The sequence below is a fragment of the Chenopodium quinoa genome, unplaced genomic scaffold (genome assembly GCF_001683475.1).
Source record: "Chenopodium quinoa cultivar QQ74 unplaced genomic scaffold, ASM168347v1, whole genome shotgun sequence".
Classification (NCBI taxonomy): domain Eukaryota; kingdom Viridiplantae; phylum Streptophyta; class Magnoliopsida; order Caryophyllales; family Amaranthaceae; genus Chenopodium; species Chenopodium quinoa.
In genome coordinates this window covers 20,344,764-20,367,838 of record NW_018742204.1, presented here as the reverse complement: position 1 = coordinate 20,367,838, position 23,075 = coordinate 20,344,764, and the positions used below count along the sequence as shown (strand labels likewise).

Genomic DNA, 23,075 nt, shown 5'->3' with positions numbered 1-23,075 from the left:
CCCCGGACGCTTCTGGCAAGCTAAGGGACTGGAATGAAAGCATAGACTGCTGCCAGTGGAATCACGTTGAATCCGACAACTCAACTGGCCGAGTCATTGGCCTGGAATTGTATTACCTCAATATAACCGGTGGCATAAACAATTCCAGTAGCATATTCCATCTACAGTACCTCCAAACTCTAGATTTGGGGTACAACTATATCCAAGGAAGCATACCTACATCAATATTTACAATGCCATCTCTCCAAGAAATATTTTTAGATGGTAACAAATTCAGCGGGCAACTAAACGAGTTTGTGGCAACTTCATCTATGCTGCAAAATGTTTATTTGAGCCAGGGGCGGAGCTAGAAGGGGACGAGTGGGGACACTTGTCCCCCCATTTTCAAAAAAAAAATTAAAAATTTTTTTTTAAAAAAAAACAAAAAAACGCAATTACAGAGTGCTCTGTGCGACATTTGCAGCCAAACCCTAAGTCTTTCAATTTTTAATTTCTCTCTCTTCGATTCGCCCTCACCTCGCCAGAGTCGCCTGACGCTGTCCACCGTTCTCCGGCAGTTCGCAGCAGTGAGGCCAATGACGAGGTTCGACAGACGACAGCGCACAGCGGACAACCTTCAATTCGTGTGAATCGTGTCTTCGTGAGTTCGTGTTTGCTGTTTGCAGCAGCAGCCCAGCAGCCCAGCACCGCGCCACCGCAGCACAGCCAGCAGTTTGGACGTTTGGTGTTCAAGTGTAAAGTGTTTGCAGCAGCAGTTCGCAAGTCGGCAACTTCGCATTTACAGATTTACTGTAAGGAGTAAATCTGAATTTCAATGGAGGTATGATTAATTGATTATGTAATTATGTAAATCTGAATTAAGTGAATTTCATTACTTGTTTAAATGTTTAATTGTTTTATAATTTATATTTTTATTGTGAATTTGTCATTTGTGGCCTTGTGGGTATTGATTATTGATTTATATTTGTTTGATTGTTTGAATGTTTCCCCTGTTTGAGTGTTTGGCTGTTTTTGTGAAATGTGAATTTAAATTATTAATTATTGTAAATTATTGAAATGTGTAGTTGAATTAGAAATTTAAAATCTTAGGTTTTGTTATTATGTAATGATGTGAATTGTGGTCTTGTGGAAATTGATATATAATTTTCAATTTAACTAGGAAATATCAAAAGATTCACCAAATTCAAACAAATCCAAGGCAACTAAACAACCCGATCTTCGACAATTCTTGTTTAAAAGAACGAGACTCAATGAAAATGAGTCCAATAACTCACCTTCAGTTAGCTCCCCTCAAAGTCAAGAAAATAGTATGGAAATGGGTGGTTCAAGTAATAGTAATGTACCATTAGAGGAAGATTTGGTGTATGATGTTGAACTTCTTCCTCATGATCCGGGAAAAAGAATAAACATTATGGATTACCCCGCAAATGAACGAAATGCTGTTAGGAGGGGTTATATTCTTAAAAAAACCTTGCCAACCAAAAGACTAATTGATTTGCATCTTCAAGAACTTGATGAACGACTTAATGAGAGGAATATGGAGTTACTATTATGTATGGCTTGTTTAAGTCCTAAAGATAACTTCTCATCCTTTGATAAAGATAAGGTACTTAAACTTGCCTCTTTTTATCCCGAAGAATTTTCAAGCTTTGATTTGATGGCTCTTGAATATCAACTTGATGTATTCATGGAGAATATGCTAAATGATGAAAGATTTCAAGGTTTAAATGACCTTAATTCTCTTTCTATGATGCTTGTTAAAACCAATAAGCATAAGACTTTTCCTCTTATTCATTTGCTTATCAAGTTGATGTTGATTCTTCCCGTTGCCACGGCAAGTGTTGAAAGAGTGTTTTCTGCAATGACATGTGTCAAAAACAAGTTGCGAAATAGCATGGGTGATCAACTTATGAATGATTGTTTGGTCACTTTTATTGAGAAGGATGTCTTCTTACGAGTTTCCGACGAAAAGATTATTGATCGATTTCAAAGTATGAAGACTCGAAGAATGAACTTGTAATTTTAATGTAATGTTTATGTAGTTTTTTTCATCATTTTGAATTGTATGACTAAGTATATATTTGTATTTTGAAATTTTAATATTAAGTATTAACCAATTTGTGTGTGAGTTTTTTTTTTTGTTTTTATTTTTTGTTAAGCTTTTCGTAAGTTAAGCATTTTGTCCCCCCAAGTTGAAAATCCTGGCTCCGCCACTGATTTGAGCAACAATAGCTTGGAAGGCCCAATCCCAAAGTCAATTTTCCAACTGAAAAACCTGAAATTGTCATTCAACAAGTTCAATGGCACAATCAAACTTGTTGAGTTTCTACAGAGCTACAAGTTACTTCAAGATCTTCATCTTGGACACAATTACTTGTCCGTTGATACAGATGGTTGTGGCGTAAACTCCTCTTTTGCCCAGCTACAAGACCTTGTCCTGGTTAATTGCAACTTGCACTCCGTACCAGAATTTTTAAAAAATCAAACATCAATGTCTGGCCTTGATCTTTCAATGAATAAGATCTCCGGTAAAGTGCCCAAGTGGATTTGGGGCGTTTTTCTCACATCAAGTACCAAACGTGTACTCTTGGACCTTTCTAGCAACAGCTTTGTGGAATTAGAAATAGATCCATATCTTAACTTCTCATACTTTGGCCGTTTACAGGTAACTCTAGACCTCCATTCCAACAATTTTCATGGAAAATTTCCAATTGTCCCATACATTCTAGACAATTTAGATTGTTCCAGCAATCATTTCACTTCCATTGACCCTGACTTTGGCCCAAATCTAATCATAGCTTACTTCTTGTCTTTTTCCAATAACAACCTACGTGGGAGCTTCCCTGCAGCACTACAGTATGCCCTAAATCTATGTCATCTTAATCTAGAGTTCAACCATCTGAATGGGAATATTCCAGATTATTTTATCAACATGTCCCTTCTCAATGTAGTTAATTTGAGAGGAAACAATCTAAAAGGTTCCATCCCTGCTATATTTGGAAATCAATACTGCTACTTAGAAACACTGGACTTGAATGGGAATTTTCTTCAAGGACGTGTTCCTCGATCACTTGCCAATTGCAAAGCATTATAAGTGTTATACCTCGGAAATGACACCTTCCCTTGTCACTTGAAAAGCCTGCCCAAATTGCAAGTACTCATCCTCAGATCCAACAAATTCTATGGAACTTTGGTTTGCCCACAGATTCGCTCAATTTGGCCCATGCTTCAAATTGTGGACCTTGCTTCCAATCATTTTTCCGGTGAACTAAATGCCCAATATTTTTTCAACTAGACATCAATGATGGTAGGAACAGGTAAAGAGGAACCAAAACCACGCTATGTAATAAGTGAGGAGTATGAAGCAACACACTATCAAAACTAAGTGACAGTCACATTCAAAGGTAACACGTATGAGCTACAATACATCTTAACAGTCTTCAGCATTATTGACTTCTCCAATAATTTCTTCCATGGGGAGCTACCAAAAGAGTTGGGAAATCTAAATGGTCTAATAGTACTCAACCTATCACACAACTCTTTCTCGGGCAAGATTCCTTTATCATTCGGTAATCTGAGCCAAATTCAATCTCTAGATCTTTCTTGCAACGCCTTAAGTGATAAAATACCTCCACAACTTGCAAACCTGAATTTCCTCGAGTATTTGAACTTATCTTTCAATAAGTTGTCGGGAAGGATCCCAACAAGCACTCAGCTTCAGTCATTCAACGCATCTTCATACCAAGGCAACCAAGGATTGTATGGCCCACCATTAACACCAATTCCTAGAATTCAAGTTAATTCAGATTCGAGTTCACAAGATTCAGATTGGATCTCAAAGAGCACATTTGAGTGGATGTTAATGGGAGCTGAAGTTGGGTTCCCTGTGGGAATCACCGTCATTTTAGGGCCTCTTCTTTATATCAAGAGATATAGAGAATGGTATTGCAACTTTCTTCATATACTGGTGATGAAAATTCTGCGTAAGGAAGGTCATGCAAGGAGAAGGAGGAGGGCAAGGCAACACAACAGGGACCAAAGGCAGAGACGCTAGAGCAAGATTGTCAATGCAATAAAAAAAAAGTGGGATTTCGCAGGTGTTTAGTAATTTGCATTTTGTACTGTTCAATTAAATGCTTTTCAATTTGTGTATATGGTTGAAACAATGAAACTCCAGTAAAGTTATGTACTCTGGATGTTATAATTGTTGCTTGATCTTTGATGTTTGAGTAATGAATGATGTTATACATTAAATTTTGAGTTTTGCATGGAATCTAAAAGCTGTGTATGAGGTTATAATTTAAAGCCTTGTTCCATGTTAGCATTGAAATGTTCTTCCATAATAAGCCTTGTAACCGTGTAATGTAATCAATTTCACGAACAATTCAACCTAATAGACACTAATAATAGAATTATAGTTTAACGGAAACATTAAACAATCAGAGAAACATGAATAACTAAATGCTCTTTAAACATGAATAATAAGGGTTTGCAAGTGTACCAGCATGAAGATATGCATATCCCAGCTTATTGCCAATACTGGGAATCATATGATCAGGCTGCTGAAGCTTCAGCTATGGATGTGAATTGAGTCCTAGTTGATTTTGGGGAATGAAACAAGCCGGCAGCTGGATACATTGTGGCTCGAGATAAAAACAAAAAAAGCAAGATTTAATAAGCTTTGCGAGAGGAAAATTATCTGTAACAGAAGAACACTAAAATTAAGATTTGCAGCAGCTGTTAGTACAAGCACTACAAGGTATGAATCTATTAAACTTAAGATTTTATACATTTGTATTTTGTAAGACACAACACAATTTGTCATATGATATATCCTGGGAATTATATTATCATTGAGCATAAACGTTGTATAAGTAACATTAAGTTGAAGATTTCACCAGTCTAAGTTCTAAGTTAAATGTAAGATGAATTTTAGACAGTACTTAGCTCAGCAATGTTTGCTTTGCTCTGTTGACATCAAGTCATTGACATTTAAGCTCTGTTGACAAATTATATCAAACCCTGCAAAAGTTGCCATTTAAGCTTGTACACAAAAGACCAAATCACAAACAAAGATAACTAATTATCCATTTCATAGCCAGAAACTATTCAAGGACACAAATAACCAAGTCTCAACCATAATTGTTTGCACCATACAGGAGCACAAATCAACAAACAACAAAATAATGTAACTGGTCCTTAAAACGACATGCAAACATTACTACTAGAGAGAACCCAAAGGATCTTAGTACTCGCCCTCATCATCACCATCGTCATCTTCGGCACCCTCAGCACCAACCTCTTCATAATCCTTCTCAAGAGCAGCAAGGTCCTCACGAGCCTCGGAGAACTCACCTTCCTCCATACCCTCACCAACGTACCAGTGGACGAAAGCCCTCTTGGCATACATGAGATCAAACTTGTGGTCAATTCTGGAGAAGACCTCAGCAACACTGGTGGAGTTGGAGATCATGCACACAGCTCTCTGGACCTTGGCAAGATCACCGCCAGGAACAACGCTGGGTGGCTGGTAGTTGATACCACACTTGAAACCAGTTGGGCACCAGTCAACAAACTGGATGGTACGCTTGGTCTTGATGGTGGCAACAGCAGCATTGACGTCCTTGGGAACCACATCTCCACGGTACATCAGACAACAAGCCATGTACTTTCCGTGACGTGGGTCACACTTGGCCATCATGGATGATGGCTCAAAGGCACTGGTGGTGATCTCAGCAACAGAGAGTTGCTCATGGTAAGCCTTCTCAGCAGAGATAACAGGAGCGTAGGAGGAAAGCATAAAGTGGATTCTGGGGTATGGAACAAGATTGGTCTGGAACTCATTCACATCCACGTTCAAGGCACCATCAAACCTCAAAGAGGCAGTAAGGGATGAGATAACCTGAGGGTGACAAAAACAGAATGTAAGTTAACCAAAGGTATAACCTATTCTATTAATGTGTGCCGGTAATTAACTGACCAGCAACAATTACCTGAGAAATCAGACGATTAAGGTTGGTGTAAGTGGGTCGCTCAATGTCAAGGGAACGCCTGCAGATGTCGTAGATGGCCTCATTGTCAAGGAGAACAGCAACATCAGTGTGCTCCAAAAGAGAGTGAGTTGAGAGGACACTGTTGTAGGGCTCAACGACAGAGGTTGAGATTTGGGGAGAGGGATAGATGGTGAAACCCAACTTGGACTTCTTTCCATAATCAACAGAAAGACGCTCCAAGAGGAGGGATCCAAGACCAGAACCAGTTCCTCCACCAACAGCATTGAAAACAAGGAAACCTTGGAGCCCTGTACAGTTATCAGCAAGCTTGCGGATACGGTCCAAGCAGAGGTCGACAATCTCCTTACCAACTGCAATTAAACAAACAGTAAGGATACAAGCCCGCATAATCTAACATCACGTCAAATACAAAGCACATCTTCGACACTTACTGGTGTAATGACCACGGGCAAAGTTGTTGGCAGCATCCTCCTTTCCGCTGATAAGCTGCTCAGGGTGGAATAGCTGGCGGTAAGTTCCGGTCCTCACTTCATCAATGACAGTGGGCTCAAGATCAACAAACACAGCACGGGGGACATGCTTTCCAGCACCAGTTTCACTGAAAAAGGTGTTGAAGGCATCATCTCCTCCTCCAACAGTTACATCACTTGGCATTTGGCCATCAGCCTATCAACACAAAATGGCAAAGATATTAGCATCATCATACAACTTAAGACATCTCAGTGTCTATAAGAGAATCACATTATTTTTGCGCAAAAACATCCAACAATCAATGTATCAAATATAGCAAGTATCAAATATAAATCAGTAAGATTACAAACATGTCTAGAAACATTGCATTCTAAGATTCCATCTGATTTAACAGTTAAAATCATACAGATTACAAAATCAGGAATCACATGGAAGCTTGAGGCCAGTACATCCTAATATTTTACATCTTATTTGTGAATACAGTGGATAAAATCAGAATTACTCGTTCATATATAACCATTATTATGATTAATCATACACAATAATTAATCGTCATTTATATTAACCTTACTATTATCATAATTTCATTTCGGAATAATCATCAAACATCTTATTTGCACATACATTGCTTGAACGAGATTAATCAATTACACAAAAACTTATTATCAACACTATACAAAAAAATTGACCATCAATAGTCTCAAACAAGGTTTTATCATTTTTCTATTTGCTCAAATGGATCAATATACAAATACAGATTAATATTTGATGAGTTCACCAGAAATACTCAACTCTATACCCAACATAATTAGATCTAGACAAACTCAATCAAACTTCAATCATCAGAACACAACATATTAATACAAGCAAATGCCTCAGATCTAAACTGTTTTCGTACACCAAACATCCTAAATCAACTCTCAAATATCAAACAAACTGCAAATCATTTCAAATTCAAATAAATTCAACGTTTAACAACAAATCGCATATCAATCCAAAACAGACAGCGAATCATTTCAAATTCAAATATATTATCATTTAACAACAAATCGGTTATAGACTAAACGAAAAATAAACTGTAAATCATTCCAAATTCAAATAAGTTCCTCACTTAACAACAAATCGCTTTTAGAACAAACAAAAACAACAGATCTGGCATAAAACAGGATAGATCTAAAAATTAACCTAAAATGCAGCACCAAAAATTCCATTCAACAACCTCAAAGCAACTTAAACATCAAATTTCTTAAAAAACAACATGAAATCAACAAAAACTCAAACAAAAAACGATAGATCTAGAAAGAGAAATCGAAATATACCTGAATACCGTGCTCAAGACAGTAAAGCTCCCAGCAAGCATTTCCGACCTGGATACCAGCCTGACCGATGTGGATTGAAATGCACTCCCTCATTTTCGCTAAAAAATTCTAGATCTAAACCGAAGAAAACTGTGGAAATAGGAGAGAGAAAGAGCAAAAATGGAGATGAAAATCGAAGGCGTTTATGAAGACGCCTTCTTTGAGAGAAAAAGAGGAGAGAGAAAGTAGCGAAGAAGAAGGAGAAGTTTTGAGAATGAGGGAAGAAAGGGGTGGGAGTGGTGGTTCTTATACTGCAGGAAGGTGAGAAGTTAATGAAAATTGAAAAAAAAAATTGAGGGTTTTCTTTTTTTAACTATGGTTGACAGATATGTGAGGGGGTGATTTAACCATGGTTTAAGTTGTTGGCCTTGCTTTGCGGTGAAGTGAGCTGTTAATTTTAAATTTTGAAAATGGATTGATTTAATTATTGGTGGATTGTCTTGTTCTTGTGGTTTATGGACTCAAAGAGTCAAAGGTGGGATTTATAATTGGAGCAGTGGACTGGTGCCCTAGTGTAGTGGTACTACCGTAGTAACAATTTTTTTTTTTGTTTTTTACCAAGAAGGAAAAAAAAAAAAAAACAGTCTAATTACACGTACTACTACGTAATTCTATCTAGTCTTGTGGTTTGATCAATAAATAAATAGTTTAGAGCACTCTCACTCATGGGCATATTTTTGCCCATGAGGAGAATTATGTGAAAAAAAAATGAGTATTATAGCTCCACACTCATGGGCAATAAAAAATATGACTATAAGGAATTTGGCAAATGCCCATGGCTATGGCTAATGGAAAAAGCTACAATGAAGGTGGGCCCCATATTTAATTAAAAAAAAAACTTGAAAATGTAAAAAGGAGTCGTTGCATGGCTCACCAGACGGGGACCGTCAGAGCGACCAATCATTTGCAGCCACGTGTCCCTGTCAGTCACCAAGGTTGACAACTTATGGTTAACATTCATAATTATATAAATAATTAGATGATGATGATAATGGGTAGGAGAGAGAAAGAGTAGGAGAGAAAGTGGTGTGGGGTTTTATTTTAGCTTATGAGTGTGTACGAAGTTATAAAAATAAAATGCCCATGTGAAAAAGAGGAGTGAGAAAGTAGGTAGAGAGATAATGGCATTTTTTTTTCACCCATGAATGAGAGTGGTCTTACACCAAATTGGAACTTAAGGCCTTGTTTGGCATTGCTTTCTGTTTTCGGTTTTCAGATTTTTTGAAAACAAAAAAACCAAAATAGAAAATAAGATAAAGATGTTTTCACTTTTATGTTGTCAATTTACAAAATTGTCTTGATTTTAACAAGTTTGAAAAAAAAAATTTATTCATTATATGACATATCATACGATTTTAAAAACCAGAAATAGAAAACTATAGTGATGCCAAACGAACCTTAAATTTTCAGTTATAAAGTATAAAACATAATTTTGAGCCTAACTCTATAAACTGATGGTTGATGGTTAAGGCCCAAGATTATACTCTATCACCGGTTGTTAAAGGTTGGTCTCGAGATCAGGTACATATTCGTGGTTGCTATAACAAAAATAAACATTTTCTAATAAACATATTTTACAATAATTTTGTATTTCTCAATAATTTAATTTCATGCAACATGATGTTCATTCTTATAAAATAAATGTTCATTTTCATTTAGTATAATGTGCGTATAAATAAACATTGACTTTGTTAGGAGAAGGATTTGCCAAGAAAGGAGTAATATACACTACAAGGTACTAAACTTTGCAATTTGTATCACTTAAGGTACTGAACTTACAAATGTATCAATTAGAGTACTATGACCATCAGAGCATGTTATCTTTCCGGTTTCAACCTGTTACTCCAAGTTACTTCGAATTTAAGTGTTTGAAAAAAAAAATCTGTCAGCAAAACGCCTCGAGAATACAAAAGGTTATCATTAGCTTCGTTTGGCACGCAAACTCAAAAGGCAAGTGCCTTTCCACCACTCATTTCTTCCTATATAAAGAATCTGAAAGAAGGTAAAAAGATCATTTTCATCTTATTTCACATAGACCCTAAACAAAGAGGAATATTCATTCGTGTGTGTTCATTAATGTGGCCTGGTGATTCAGAGTGTAACTCCTGCAAGTATGCAAAGCTTTACTCAGAAGAAGGTATATTCCTTAACTATGTTGTTTTGTGTTAAATTCTGATAGTGATAGTTGTTTATTTCTCTGTTTTGGTATTTTGTCGTGTATAAAAATTTGAATTATGAGTTTTTTTTTTTCCTCAAATTTGTTCATGATTTTGTGTTGTTAATGTGTAAAGACCATGAAAAACATAGTTGATCATATAAATTTTTGTTACTGGGTTGAGAACCTGCAATTTAGGTTAGGGTTTTGATGTAATGGGTGTGTGGGTAAAACAGGGGTTAACACTTGAACTAGCTAGAAATTGATATGTACCTTGATTTGGCCTTAGATATGGACGCTCTTGGGCACGCTCACTCTATCTTCAGCCAACAGGACCTCCTCGTAACCCATAGAAGACGAAGTCAACGTCCAACTGGTGTGCAAGAAGTGGAGAATTTGGTGGTGCCTCCGTCACTTGGCTCTCCGTCTCCCCTTCTATGGCCCACATGATGTAACGGCTACTTAATTTTTGAAAACTTGCCAAAGTTCAGTACCTTCATTAAATTTTGTCAGAATATTAAGCTTTCCTTTTTTTTCTATGCTTAAACCGATTGATGTAGGTTCAAAGTTTAGTAACTTGCCTGAGAGTACCTTGCCAGATACAATTAGAAGTTGAGTAAATTGCCAGATACAAATTGCTGTAGGTTCAAAGAAAGCTTTGGTCACGTCACACCAAGAATAGGGTCTTTAGGTGTCAGGTTCACATAAAGTCACCACGTCGACGACGATGACCACCGAGTTCCGCCTATCAATGGCAAAGTTCTGGAGTTGACTACTTGTGATATGGCGGAGGATGGACTCGTAGTTCTGGCGCCATTTTGGGATGAATTTGAAGGTTTGGGAAGAGAAAATGGTAGTGGATTTGGAGGAAGATGATGACAAGAAAAAAAATTTAGTGAGGTTTTTTCATATTTAATATAACGGATTGTATGGGTTTTGTTGGGTTTATTGTGTTGGGGAATGGAAAAGTGGGAATACTTTAATATATTGAGTGACATAATCAGTCAATTAGAGTCAGTATAATTATGAACTTATATTGCTAAAATTGTGAACATTAATATTATAAGAATGAATATCTGATTGTGTAAAAATGAACATTTAATTTTGTAAGATTAAATATCTTATAACAAGAAAATATTCATTTTTATTATATTAAATTGTGAACATTAATATTATAAGAATGAACATCTGATAGTATGAAAATGAAAATTAATATTATAAGAATGAACACCTGATAGTATGAAAATGAACATTTAATTTTGTAAGAATATATATCCTGTAGGAAGAAAATGTTCATTTTTATTACATTAAAAGTTCATTTTCAAAATAAGGGCTAGACTCGGACTAGCTAAAAATTTGCGGGATGGATGAGATTCGAACTCGTGATCTATATGTCACATTGGTTCTAATACCATGTTAATGGACCATCTCAACCAAATGGCTAAGCCGATGGTTGAGGCCCAGGATTATGTTTTATACTCTATCGACTTTAGGCCTATTTTCATTTTTTTTTTAATTTATGTAGTCAATTCTTTATAAGAAAATGTACTACGTATGATTAAACACAAACGAGTTTAAGGAGTAATTAATTACATTTGGATACACTTAAAGAACTGCGGATATATCCTTTCTGTTTTCGTTCTATCTGCCCTGAATGTCGTTTACTCTGGTTGAGCCAACCATCTATGGTGTAATTTTTTGTAAAAAAAAATGGTGTAATTGGTGATAGCTTCATGATATTCGACAATTATATTTCCTTTGATATTGTGTTATTTGTAAATTTAACAGTAGTATACATTTCTTCAAGCCACGGGCTTATTCTGAATGACTGAATTGAGCTGAACTGAATTAAATATTTTACAAGAGAAGGAAATTAAGAAATGAACTTATCTTAACTTATAGGAGCTGAACTGGATTGAACTATATCATTTTTCAAATATTGTTGAATTGTACGTACTTAACATATCAACTTTTTATAACTTTTACATATTAATAATTAAATATATTATTAGTTAAAGTTGTGCATTGATAAGTACGAACAGAGGCGGACCTAGGAAGGCACAAGGGGTTGCAAAAAAAAAAGGGTGATCAAAGAGCCCTGTTATTATAAATAGGCGATCTCTTTGATTTAAACATAGCAAATTCACTATACTCCATAGTCCATACAAAAGCTTGTGCTTTTTGTTTCAAAAAAAATAGACCTGTTGTGTACACAACCGGTCTCTTAGGTTCTCTTGATTTTGTTGCTTCTTTAACTAGAAAATACCTGTTGTGTACACAACAGGTCTCTTAAAGTTTTTTTTTTTTTTTTTCCTATTTTCCTTTTGCTTCTACTTTATGTGCATAATTATATTAATCATGCATTCAACTTTTAATGATATAAATCATTTTTTTTAACCTTGAATGAGCAATTTATTATTTAAAAAAAAACTCCTTCATCTGATGAAATTTTTACTATTCTACTGCACGTACTTAAATTCAATACATATATATATGTGAGTAACGCAATAAAGAAAATTTATAATATAAGTAAATATTACTGTATACAAAGTATTAATTTTTAAACTTGTGAATGATAGATACGTATTACATAGAAAGATAATATTTTCAACATATAAAGTACTTTAAAAGTTGATCATTGAATTATATTGATAACTACTCGTATATACAAATTATTTCATATTTGTAAAATAATAATTTATATACTAAATTAAATGTTTAAAATATAAAGACCGTATATAATAACTCATTCTAACCATTTTTTTTTCTTCTTATTATTCAATGACTCAACGCTACCCCTAGTTAGAAATCCTGGATCCGCCACTTAGTATGAAATATTAGATTGAAGTAGGGCACTTCAATAAAACAAAGGGAGTACAATATCATTTTTCATCTAAATTTATATCACGAATTCATTCCTCCATACAATTTTTATTTTTATTTTTTTAACTGCAGTAATCACTAACAGGTTTAGTGTCACCAAGAATGCTTTGTCCCTCTGTAGCTAGGTGTTCTTTTATTTTCGGTAGCTGCTAGTTTCTTTTGCTTTCTTTGTTTTCTTTGAGTTGTATTTCTTCTCTTTGGACCTGTTCCTCATTTGAATATATATATATATATATATATATATATATATATATATATATATATATATATATATATATATATATATATATATATATATATATATATATATATATATATATATATATATATAAAAGAATGCTTCAACCTCAAGTCTCCAATTGAGAAAGTGAAGTCCACAAAGATACCAAATTCATCTCATCCTCACTTCTACCATGTGACTCCCTCCCTCTATCAATCTTTCACAGTGAATAAAGAACATTACGAGAAGTGCCATATAACACTATGGGCTGGGCCGTGCCAACAAACTAGTAGCTTAATGAGTTTTAACGTCCAAGTTCAGCCTGACCTCAGGCAAAAGATGACCAAAAATAAACATGGAAATATCAAATATGACACTGTTACATTTAACATCTATGAAGTACAAAGTTTATCTTTCGTACCACTATAATTATCTCATATGCAAATTATTACTGCTACGTTAATAGTTGGGCAAAGTTAACAAGAGAGTAAATTAGTACGGAGTAGGACTTAAGTTGTACAAAGTATTTACTCTCTTCTCTCTCTTGTGTTATTTATGGTATGAGACAAACTCAATGGAACACTCAATAGAGGAAATAATACAATTGCGGAGGATGACATAAATAATAGATTGATAAGGATAATCCACTACTCCGTATATACCATGTTATGAGCAGTTTTGTATATAGGAGACTAGGAGTTAGGACATTGGACAGATCACTTGCCATACTATTCTAGAATCTAGATATACAATTCTCAAAGAGAAGAGAACTAGACAAATTTTACAAATAATAGGATACAGACTAGAGCTCTACATGCTAACTAAGAAAACAATATATAGGAGGATCATTTTGTATCTACTGTCAATGTGACTTGATCCTTGAGCATATCAACAACTCTTCTCATGGTTGGCCTGTTCGCAGGGGAAGCTGATGTACAAAGGATCGCGATTTCAATCACCTTCTTTATCTGTTTATAGTTACATGTATCTGGATACATTCTTGGATCTATCAGCTGCTTTGCTTGATCAAACTCGTGAGATTGTAACACTACTTCTGTCATCCATTTCACTATGTCCATGTTCTCCCCAAAGGATGCATCATTTGGTCTCTTCCCTGTTACTAGCTCTATTAGCACCACCCCAAAACTGTATACATCGCTCTTCTCTGTCACCTTGAGCGTGTAGCCATATTCTGCCATCCACAATCAAAGGCGAATTCAATCTTAATTTATGTTTTTAAACTCATACTCGTAGAATAAATCAAATAATTAATGGAAAGAATAGCCATTAGATTCTTAGCAGAGTAAATCGACAAATCGAGTATTTGTTCACATGTCATGTCAAATTGTCAAGCATTCAAGCAAAAGAAGACAATATGTATATAGCAAATTAAATCAAGAGAAAAGCAGTAGTGGTCCGCCAATAAATTGACAATCTTTAAACAAAGTTCAATTTTAGTACATTTTTTATCAGCTTACAGTTATTAGCAAGCTGTCTCATGACCCAAAGACAAAGACAACTTGAAAATTATCACAAAAATGTATGCATCAAACTCACTTGATAGATTAATCATACGAATTTTGAGGGACCCCATGTTCATCAATTATCAAAGCAATCCAAAATCATATTAAATTCTGGTCTAACCCCACCATATATTTCATAAATTAGTCATGGCAGCATAGTAGAAATACATACCATAGTGCATTAAAGCAGTAGTTAAACTTACCAGGTGCAATGTAGCCATAAGAGCCAGCTATCCGCGACATGGCCTCAGCGCTCTCTCCATCCTCCATGCCTCTAGGCTTTATCATTGGCTTAGCAAGTCCGAAATCAGCAATCCTTGGCAGGAACTTGTCATCAAGCAATATGTTGTTGGACTTTACATCACGGTGGATGATAGCCGGGACACAATCATGGTGCAAGTAGGCTAACCCTTGAGCCGCACCCAAAGCTATTGCAAATCGTCGAGACCAATCTAAGATCTCACCACCCTTTTCTCCATGCAAAACATCTCCTAGACTCCCATTTTCCATATACTCATACCCTAAAGCCCTAAAACCCTCTCCTATACAACTGAACAACAATTTTACAATATTCCCATGACGTACACTCCCTAAGGTCTCAACCTCAGACTTGAACAATAAACCCATATCCATGTTCTTGTCCTCACCACCCCATAACTTCTTAACTGCTATAACATGACCCGAGTTGAGTGTAACCCTATATACCCGACCTGACCCACCAGACCCAATCACATTCTCTTCCGTAAGGCGAGAGAATATTTCTTGCTCACTAAACCCACCCCTTTGAAAGGAAACCATTTTAAATGGATGTCTCCTTTTCTTAAACTCACCATCTGTTTGGACCTTGGTAATGCAAAGCAAGGAAATAGAGGACATGAGAACAAAACCTAAAACCGATAAGAAAGATACCAAGAATGACACGGGTATAGGTTTAGGACACGATGGAAATGATTTAAGATTCGAGCTACATAGTCTCGGGTTACCCGACAAACCATCAACACAATACTTATTATTAAAACCCGGAGGGACTTGTCCCTCTAGTTGATTATTCGAAAGATTGAACTCATTGAGCTTGAGTTTAGTCAACTCCTCCGGAATCTCACCGGAAAATAAATTATCCGACAAGTCGAGATAATTTAACACCGGTAACTCACCAAGTTGACTCGGAATCTCCCCGGAAAACCTATTCCTCGATACGTTCAAATCTGTCAATTGAACCCACGAACTCACATTCATCGGAAACTCCCCGGAAAACATATTCCCCTGCAATTCTAACTTCTGCAATCCTTTCAATTCCGTTATACAACTTGGCAACTCTCCAGTAAACCGATTTTCACCCAAATAAAGCTCAATTAATTTCTTCAATCCACAAATTTCCGAAGGTAAATTTCCCGAGAAATTATTGCCGGAAATTAAAAGTCTTGATAAATTAAACGAATTTGAGATAATAGGAGGCAGAGTACCTTCAAAATGATTATCCTGAAGATCAGCAGTATCAAGATGAGGTAAATTCCAGAAGTTTTGAGGAAATTCGCCGGAAAAATTGCTGTTGCTAATTCTTACATAACTTAATGAACTGCAATTTCCATAAATTTCAGGAAATTTACTGGAAAATCTGTTGTTGAAGGTAATAATCTGCCAGAGTTGCTTCCCACTGCAAAGAGTCGTCGGAAATTCACCGGAAAAATTGTTTGTCGACACATCAAACTCGTTCAATATTGATTTTGATCCCAAATTCGCCGGAAGTTCGCCGGAAAAGCTGTTGTTGAAAAGCTTTAACTGATAGAGGTTCTTATTTTCCGCTAAAATGGCCGGAATATTCCCTCGTAAAAGATTATCATTTAAATTCAGCGACCCTAGTTGTAAAGCGGCGAGACTTTCCGGCAACATTCCGGTGAGATTATTCTGAGATGCATCGAAAAGATATAAGTTCTTCAATTTTCCCAAATTTTCCGGCAACTCGCCGGAAAATTTGTTATCGAAAAGCTCTAATTCCCAGAGATTCGTTAGGTTTCCGATACATTTCGGAATCTCACCAGAAAGAGAATTTGTTGCGACATCGAAGCTTTTCAATGATTGTAAAGTACAGAGAGATTCCGGAATCTTTCCGGTGAGATTCGATTCGGTTAACCAAACAACCTCGAGTATCGATAACTTTTCAATGGTGGTCGGTATCTCAGAAGGATCAAATAGATTGTAACCGAGTTCATAGTGAGTTAACCGAGTTAAATTGGTGATGAACTCGGGAAAAGCAGGGCCAGTTAGGTAGTTACTGAAGAGGCGTAAAACTGTTACGGAGGATAAGTACCGGAAACTCCGGGGAATTTTACCGGAAAAGTTGTTGGAAGAGAAGTCTAAGGAAAACAGAGAGGTGAACTCCGGCGAGAAATCCGGGAGGTTTCCGGAGAATTCGTTGCTGGAGAGGTTGAGGGAGTGGAGGTGGGAGCAGTGGGAGAGGGAGAGAGAGGTGATGTTGTTAAAGAAGTTGTTGGAGATGGAGAGGTTGCGGAGGGTGGGAATGCGGCAGAAGCCGGAAGGGAAGGGGCCGGAGAGGTCGAGGTTGTCGAGGTTGACCGCGACAACGGAGGAGAGGGGGTTACAGGTAATGCCAGTCCAGTGGCAATGTGAGTGGTTATTTGTGTTATTGGAGTGATCATCGTGGATTAGCCAATTCGAGAGGCGGTTGTTAGGGTCGAGTATTTGGTTGATTTTAACGCGGAGGAGGATGGTGGAGTCGGAAATGGGCGAGGCCGAGGACGAAGAGGAGTAAAAGAGGAGGAGAATGGTTATTGGGAGGAGGAGATGGGAGAGTGTCATGGTGGTGGAGTGTGGTGGGATAGTGTGAGAAGCAAGTGGGGGGGGGGGAGTGTGGGAAGTTAGAGTTTATAGGGAGTGAGATTGTGGTGTGGAATAAAAACGAGGCAAATCTATAAAAAGTAATGGGTGTTTGATATTTTTACCAATTGTGGTTCACGGAGAAAGAGGGAGGGAGGTTAGTAACTTGCAAGTTTGGAAAGAAATCCTTAATAATGAGCTTTAATAATGAGCTTTTTTGGAGGTTTTTGAGATGGGTTGTGTAAAATGTGAGTGTAGTGTGTGAACGAAGGCATAATTAGTGTCGTTTGCTTCTTTAAGATGCGAGGGATGAACGTGATTTGTGCTTCTTCCTCCTCCCTACCCTCTCCTACGTTTCTTTTGAGCTGTATAGTGATTAGTGATCCTTTTTTCTGTTTTTACGACAGAGAATGTGCAGTAGGATTAATGAATTATTTGGCCAAGAAGTATGTTAGATTGTTAGTAATTAGTTTTACGGAGTTTATTTTTAATTAAATACTATTGGAGAAATAAAAAAAAATTATTTGGACCTTTAAATTTTGTGTGTTTTTCTTAAAAAAAATTTGTATGTTGAAGTAATGGGTAGTTTTAAATGCGTATTCGTAATGTGTTGGTTATAACTTTTACTTTATATAAATATTTTGTATTTATAACATGGTAAAACGATTGTCTTTATATGAGATTTTTGTCGATTTTGAACCGTAGTTATGTCAGTACTATATCTTAATAAGTTGACAGATCTTATATGTATGACACCTGAATTGAATTTGAGAAAACTATTTATAACCAATCGTTGTCTCCTAGGGTTTTAAACATTCTACTTAATGTCGAAAATACTAATGAGCAGATGTAAACCCTTATTACTCAGTAATATTTTTATAAATAATAATTATATGTAAGGGTCTGTTCATATTTACTGAACTGAACTGAACTGAACTGAACTAAGCTGGAATGAATATTTTATGAGAGAGGGAAATTAAGAGCTGAACTGAACTGAACTGAACTGATTGGAGCTGAACTGGATTGAACTAAACTGAACTGAAAATAAGTAAATATAAACAGACCCTAAATCATTATATGATTAAAATATGTTGTATTCTGTATATCATAGTAGTTGATTTATTGGTGAACCTTATATTTTGAAGGGTTATACAGCTAGTCCATAAGGGATTACTTAAAAATTTTAAACTCACACCTTACATTTTGAAGGGTTATGTAGTTAGTCCACAAGGAATTATCAGGAGTTTAAACTCCATCCATATATATTTTATATATTTTGAAGGGTTATACAGCTAGTCCATTAGGGATTACTTAAAAATTTTAAACTCGCATCTTACATTTTGAAGGGTTATGTAGTTAGTCCACAAGGAATTATCAAGAGTTTAAACTCCATCCATATATATTTTATATAGAGGAAATATAATTTAAGACGACAAAATATTCTAATTATATCATAAGAGTTGAGGTTGATCTTTCACCCACCTAAACCTCTTATCTCTAGTTTCAATACAACTCATTTAATTAGTGAATGTCTAGATGGACTATTTACAAAATATTTTGTTGACACATTTAGCAACCATTTTATGCCGTAAGAAAAATAGGAAGAAAGGTTTCATATATATAATAAATTAGAAAGATTTAATTACTTTCTTACTATATGAGTAGAATATACTAAGTATACTATAATGCATTATTGATAAGGTGCAATAAATTAGTTTTAAGGATTATTGAATCATCATACCCTAAAGATAAAGATTCGCTTTCCAGGATTAGGTCAAAATCTTCTTAGCTCGTGGATGTTCATATTTCATACACTTTTTGTATCTTTTTCGGTCATACAGGGGTAAAGATACATTAGGGCTCGAGTCCATGTCGTCAACCTGTCATGAATCAGGAGATTTATGCGTAAATCAGTTAAGAAATAAAATTATGTTAATTGCATTGAGGGAATAAGTGACGTTTATAGACACGTGTGTGTAACTATTTTACTTTTCCTCCAAATACGAAAAAAGTATATTATGAATGTTCTTTTATATTGTATTTCATATCAAAAATTATACAAAAGTAAAAAGTCTAGTTCTTGTATATATTTACCCCGGGTGTGATATAATTTTAGCTTCATCTCTACAACTTTAGATGTGATCAAGGTTAGCCCTGCCCGTTGGCCCGACCCGATTTTGGGCGAGTTTTGGACAGATTTTTCCGGCCCGAAAAATTAATTTCTTGGGCGGGTTTGGGAATACACTTTTATGCATATAAAGTTGAGTTTTTTTAGCCCGGCTCGAGAAGCGGCCCGCATAGCACGACCATTTTGGGCGCCTGACCTGGCCCGAGAAGTGGGCATACTTTTTTAGCTTATGCCCGGCCCGGCCCGCTCAATGATCACCTCTACAACTAAACTACTTCTCCATTACATCCTTCCATTATCAAAATTTGTTTATTACATCCCACCTAGGTATATCATATTCACACCCAAGTTTTTGGTATTATTTATAAATGTATTCATGTGCACTTTAAAAAAAATAAATTATATGACATATGTACAAAGACTAAAAACAATTGCATACCCTATATAAGATGCACCATTGCTATAACTTCAAATCTTGTATACTATAGGGTCTTATTAGGCTGATAAATTTATCTTATACTCCGTAAAATAAATTGAATCTAAAGAATAAATTATGATGGTGTCATACAATCTTATTTATGTGGCTATATATTAAAGGATAAGTGAGAAAAAGTGCTTATATGCATGTTTCATTGTTTGGCTGATACATACATAGTAGTTGATTAGTTGTTTACTTCTGATAAGAACTATATTACAATTTTACAAGTCCACAAAACTAAATTATTTTTCTAGTGATATTTATTTTTTCAATTAGATTTTTTTGAATGCATCCAAAAAGTGCTAAGGATAGATCTTTTTTAAGCAAATTCTTCCTAGTTTTCAGAACCAAACAAAAATAAAAAAGAGGCAAATAGAAAATCCAAAAAACCTTAGCATAAATGGTGAAAATTGCGTGGAAGGAAGGAGGAGAGAGAATAGTAAAAAACAAGGAGGAGGCGGAAGTCGATCTCGAATTCTCGAGCAAGTAGGATAACGTATAATATGGAATGTGTTTCTTACTTGTTCTTATAAATGATTAATGCAGCTGCTCCTTGTGATGCCAACAACAAACTACATGAGGGCAACGTTACTTGCGCACGGTGCACTAACTATGCATGACTTTTTTTAAAAAAAATTTTGTTGAGCCATGGAATCTTCAATTACTACTATGCTAGCCTGTTGAGCCTTTTGGTTTTGATGGACAAATTGACAAACTCGACTAATGAATGTTTTGAGTCTTTGGTGAATAAAGGATTCAAGCAAAGTTCGTTCCGGAGTAGGAACTTGGATGCGGAGTAGCATTCTCTAAAAAGCCTCGTGCAAATCTCACGTTCTAGTTTTAATTGTGAGCACTCAATATTATAAAGTCGGAAAGGAACTCAATGACTTATGTTAAAAAGACTACTGGAATAAAAGTTAGTTTTAAAAGATAATTTCTTAAAGAAAAGATAATTTGTAAAAGTTTTAATAAAGATAATTATCGAAGATAATTATCTAGTTGTTTTAATAAATAATAAATTTATCTTTTCAAATAAAATCTTTTTAAACAAACTTTTGATAATCTTTTTAAACAAATATTTGATAAGGATAGCAAGCGGTTTTTCTGTGTGAAAATCTTTATACGGCTAATGATTATCAAGTTGTTTAAGATAGTGGACTAATTAGATAAGGCTAGGAAACCTCTTCATGATTACCATCTGTCAAGATAACTCCACAAGTTGTTAGTGGGTTGTTGGCATGTGGACGTGATTATAGTGGAGGTTAATGACTAAGCCTTCTCTATAAATACTCATGCAAACTATCTCAGAAAGATATAACTCTTGAGCATAAAAATTCCAGTAGCCTTCTAATAACATAAAGAGAGTTATTATCCTTCTTATATTCTTGAGTGCAATAGGTATTTGTAATCACATATTGTATTCAAGTACTTAGGGGTTGGGATTGTGAGTTTGTAAAGTGAGGTCAAGGAAGCTTCGTTGCTGAAGGCTTCTGTGAGAGTTGGGAACAAGTTCCTAGTTTGTGGAACTTGTTAACGGGTTTGAATCTTCACTTGTAAAGAGTTTGATTACATAGTGGAAATTTAGAAAAGCCTATATCTTCTCTCGTCATTATTTCATTTAGTTAAATTCCGCAAAAGTTTTTAGATTTCACCTCAAATACAATTCACCCCCCCTCTTGTATTAGCCAGTTAGACTTTCAGTTGGTATCAGAGCAGGAACTCAGAACACGCAGGCAACCCTGTTGAGTAAGTTCCTGGAAAATGGCTTACACAGAGGAAAAGGAATTCGGGAGTACATCCATTCAAAGGCCTCCATACTTCAACGGCAAATATTATCCTTATTGGAAGGATAAGATGGAAATCTTCATCCAAGCAGAGAATTATCAGGTATGGCGGATTATACAAGTAGGAGATTACGAAATTACGAAAACGAATGCTAACAATGAGGTAATCCCTAAACCTATGGATGAATATGAAAAAACTGATTTCGAAAAATTAGAAATGAATGCTACTGCCAAAAAGTTTCTAATTTGGGGACTTGGACCCGATGAACATACTCGTGTCAAAGGGTGCAAATCCGCAAAGGAAATTTGGGATCTTCTGGAAGTTACACATGAAGGAACGTCAGATGTTAAACGTTCCAAAATAGATATTCTTTTATCTCAGTATGAGCGCTTTGAAATGGGAAACAAAGAATCCATTAAAGACATGTTTACTCGATTTAAAAGTATTACTAACGAACTAACGTGTCTTGGTAAGATAATTCCTATAGATGAGCAGGTCAGAAAAGTCTTAAGAAGTCTTCCAGACAATGACAGATGGAGAGCAAAGGTTGCAGCGGTGCAGGAATCAAAAGACTTCACCAAGTTCAATCTGGAACAGCTTGCGGGTTCCCTCATTACTCACGAGATCCAGTCGAACAATCGGACTCAGGAGACTGTCAAAAGTCAAGGGCTAGCATTAAGAGCTAATGAAGAATCCGAAGAGAAGTCTGACATCGATGAAGAAGAAGCTGCAATGTTGGTGAGAAGGCTGAAAAAATTCTACCGTAACAACAAGTTTTTAGACAAGAAGAAAGGATACAGTAAAAGAAATCAGGAACCCAAAGCCAAGTCTTCTTGTCACAAATGTGGAAGCACCAACCACTTCATCAAAGAGTGTCCATTATGGGAATCTGAGAAAGGCAAGGGAAAAGAAGCTGATCAAAGCAGAAATTCCAAGCCTAACTTTTCTAAAACAAATTTCAGGAAAGCAATGATTTCCACGTGGGGAGAATCAAGTTCCGAAGAAGAGGAACAGGAACACACAGACGATGAAGTAGCCAATCTCTGTCTAATGGCAAAGCATGATGATGAGGTAGTCATTCAACCTAGTTATTTGAAATCTCTCTCAAAGGATAAATTAATCTCTTTATTGTTAGAAACCTTAGATGAATATAAAGAATTATGTGCAAAACTAAGGCAAGCCGAAAAGGCAACTGGAATTTGTAGAGATCATGTTAAGTATCTGA

General features: G+C 35.8%; 4 protein-coding genes and 1 long non-coding RNA gene across 5 annotated transcripts; 3 read left to right on the top strand and 2 right to left on the bottom strand.

Moving 5' to 3' along the window:
- Nucleotides 1-1,315: 1,315 nt before the first annotated feature.
- Nucleotides 1,316-2,020, top strand: LOC110684890. The gene has a single exon (XM_021861352.1). It carries the CDS (start codon nucleotides 1,316-1,318, stop codon nucleotides 2,018-2,020), a length of 705 nt encoding a protein of 234 aa, XP_021717044.1.
- A 471-nt stretch (nucleotides 2,021-2,491) lies between these two features.
- Nucleotides 2,492-3,094, top strand: LOC110684811 (leucine-rich repeat receptor-like protein kinase PXC2). Its single transcript, XM_021861270.1, has one exon. It carries the CDS (start codon nucleotides 2,492-2,494, stop codon nucleotides 3,092-3,094), a length of 603 nt encoding a protein of 200 aa, XP_021716962.1.
- A 1,966-nt stretch (nucleotides 3,095-5,060) lies between these two features.
- Nucleotides 5,061-8,089, bottom strand: LOC110722352 (tubulin alpha-1 chain). The gene is made up of 4 exons (XM_021901629.1): nucleotides 7,805-8,089; nucleotides 6,446-6,680; nucleotides 5,994-6,364; nucleotides 5,061-5,902 (listed from the first exon to the last, which is right to left on the bottom strand). Exons 1-4 carry the CDS (start codon nucleotides 7,895-7,897, stop codon nucleotides 5,246-5,248), a joined length of 1,356 nt encoding a protein of 451 aa, XP_021757321.1. The 5' UTR covers nucleotides 7,898-8,089; the 3' UTR covers nucleotides 5,061-5,245.
- Nucleotides 8,090-9,620: 1,531 nt separating this feature from the next.
- Nucleotides 9,621-11,085, top strand: LOC110722360. Its single transcript, XR_002511572.1, has 3 exons — nucleotides 9,621-9,980; nucleotides 10,288-10,449; nucleotides 10,559-11,085. It is a non-coding gene; the product is annotated as an uncharacterized LOC110722360 (long non-coding RNA).
- A 2,602-nt stretch (nucleotides 11,086-13,687) lies between these two features.
- On the bottom strand, nucleotides 13,688-17,690 carry LOC110722349 (LRR receptor-like serine/threonine-protein kinase HSL2). Its single transcript, XM_021901626.1, has 2 exons — nucleotides 14,828-17,690; nucleotides 13,688-14,293 (listed from the first exon to the last, which is right to left on the bottom strand). Exons 1-2 carry the CDS (start codon nucleotides 17,439-17,441, stop codon nucleotides 13,947-13,949), a joined length of 2,961 nt encoding a protein of 986 aa, XP_021757318.1. The 5' UTR covers nucleotides 17,442-17,690; the 3' UTR covers nucleotides 13,688-13,946.
- Nucleotides 17,691-23,075: the final 5,385 nt, after the last annotated feature.

What these genes read in the sequence shown, in the direction of transcription:
- LOC110722349 (XM_021901626.1), bottom strand. Translation starts at nt 17,441, where the DNA reads ATGACACTCTCCCATCTCCTCCTCCCAATAACCATTCTCCTCCTCTTT. An exon ending in TTATGGCTACATTGCACCTG is followed by an intron (nt 14,294 to 14,827) that starts GTAAGTTTAACT and finishes TGTGGATGGCAG; the next exon opens with AATATGGCTACACGCTCAAG.
- LOC110722352 (XM_021901629.1), bottom strand. Translation starts at nt 7,897, where the DNA reads ATGAGGGAGTGCATTTCAATCCACATCGGTCAGGCTGGTATCCAGGTC. An exon ending in GTCTTGAGCACGGTATTCAG is followed by an intron (nt 6,681 to 7,804) that starts GTATATTTCGAT and finishes TTGTGTTGATAG; the next exon opens with GCTGATGGCCAAATGCCAAG. An exon ending in TGCCCGTGGTCATTACACCA is followed by an intron (nt 6,365 to 6,445) that starts GTAAGTGTCGAA and finishes GTTTAATTGCAG; the next exon opens with TTGGTAAGGAGATTGTCGAC.
- LOC110684811 (XM_021861270.1), top strand. Translation starts at nt 2,492, where the DNA reads ATGTCTGGCCTTGATCTTTCAATGAATAAGATCTCCGGTAAAGTGCCC.
- LOC110684890 (XM_021861352.1), top strand. Translation starts at nt 1,316, where the DNA reads ATGGGTGGTTCAAGTAATAGTAATGTACCATTAGAGGAAGATTTGGTG.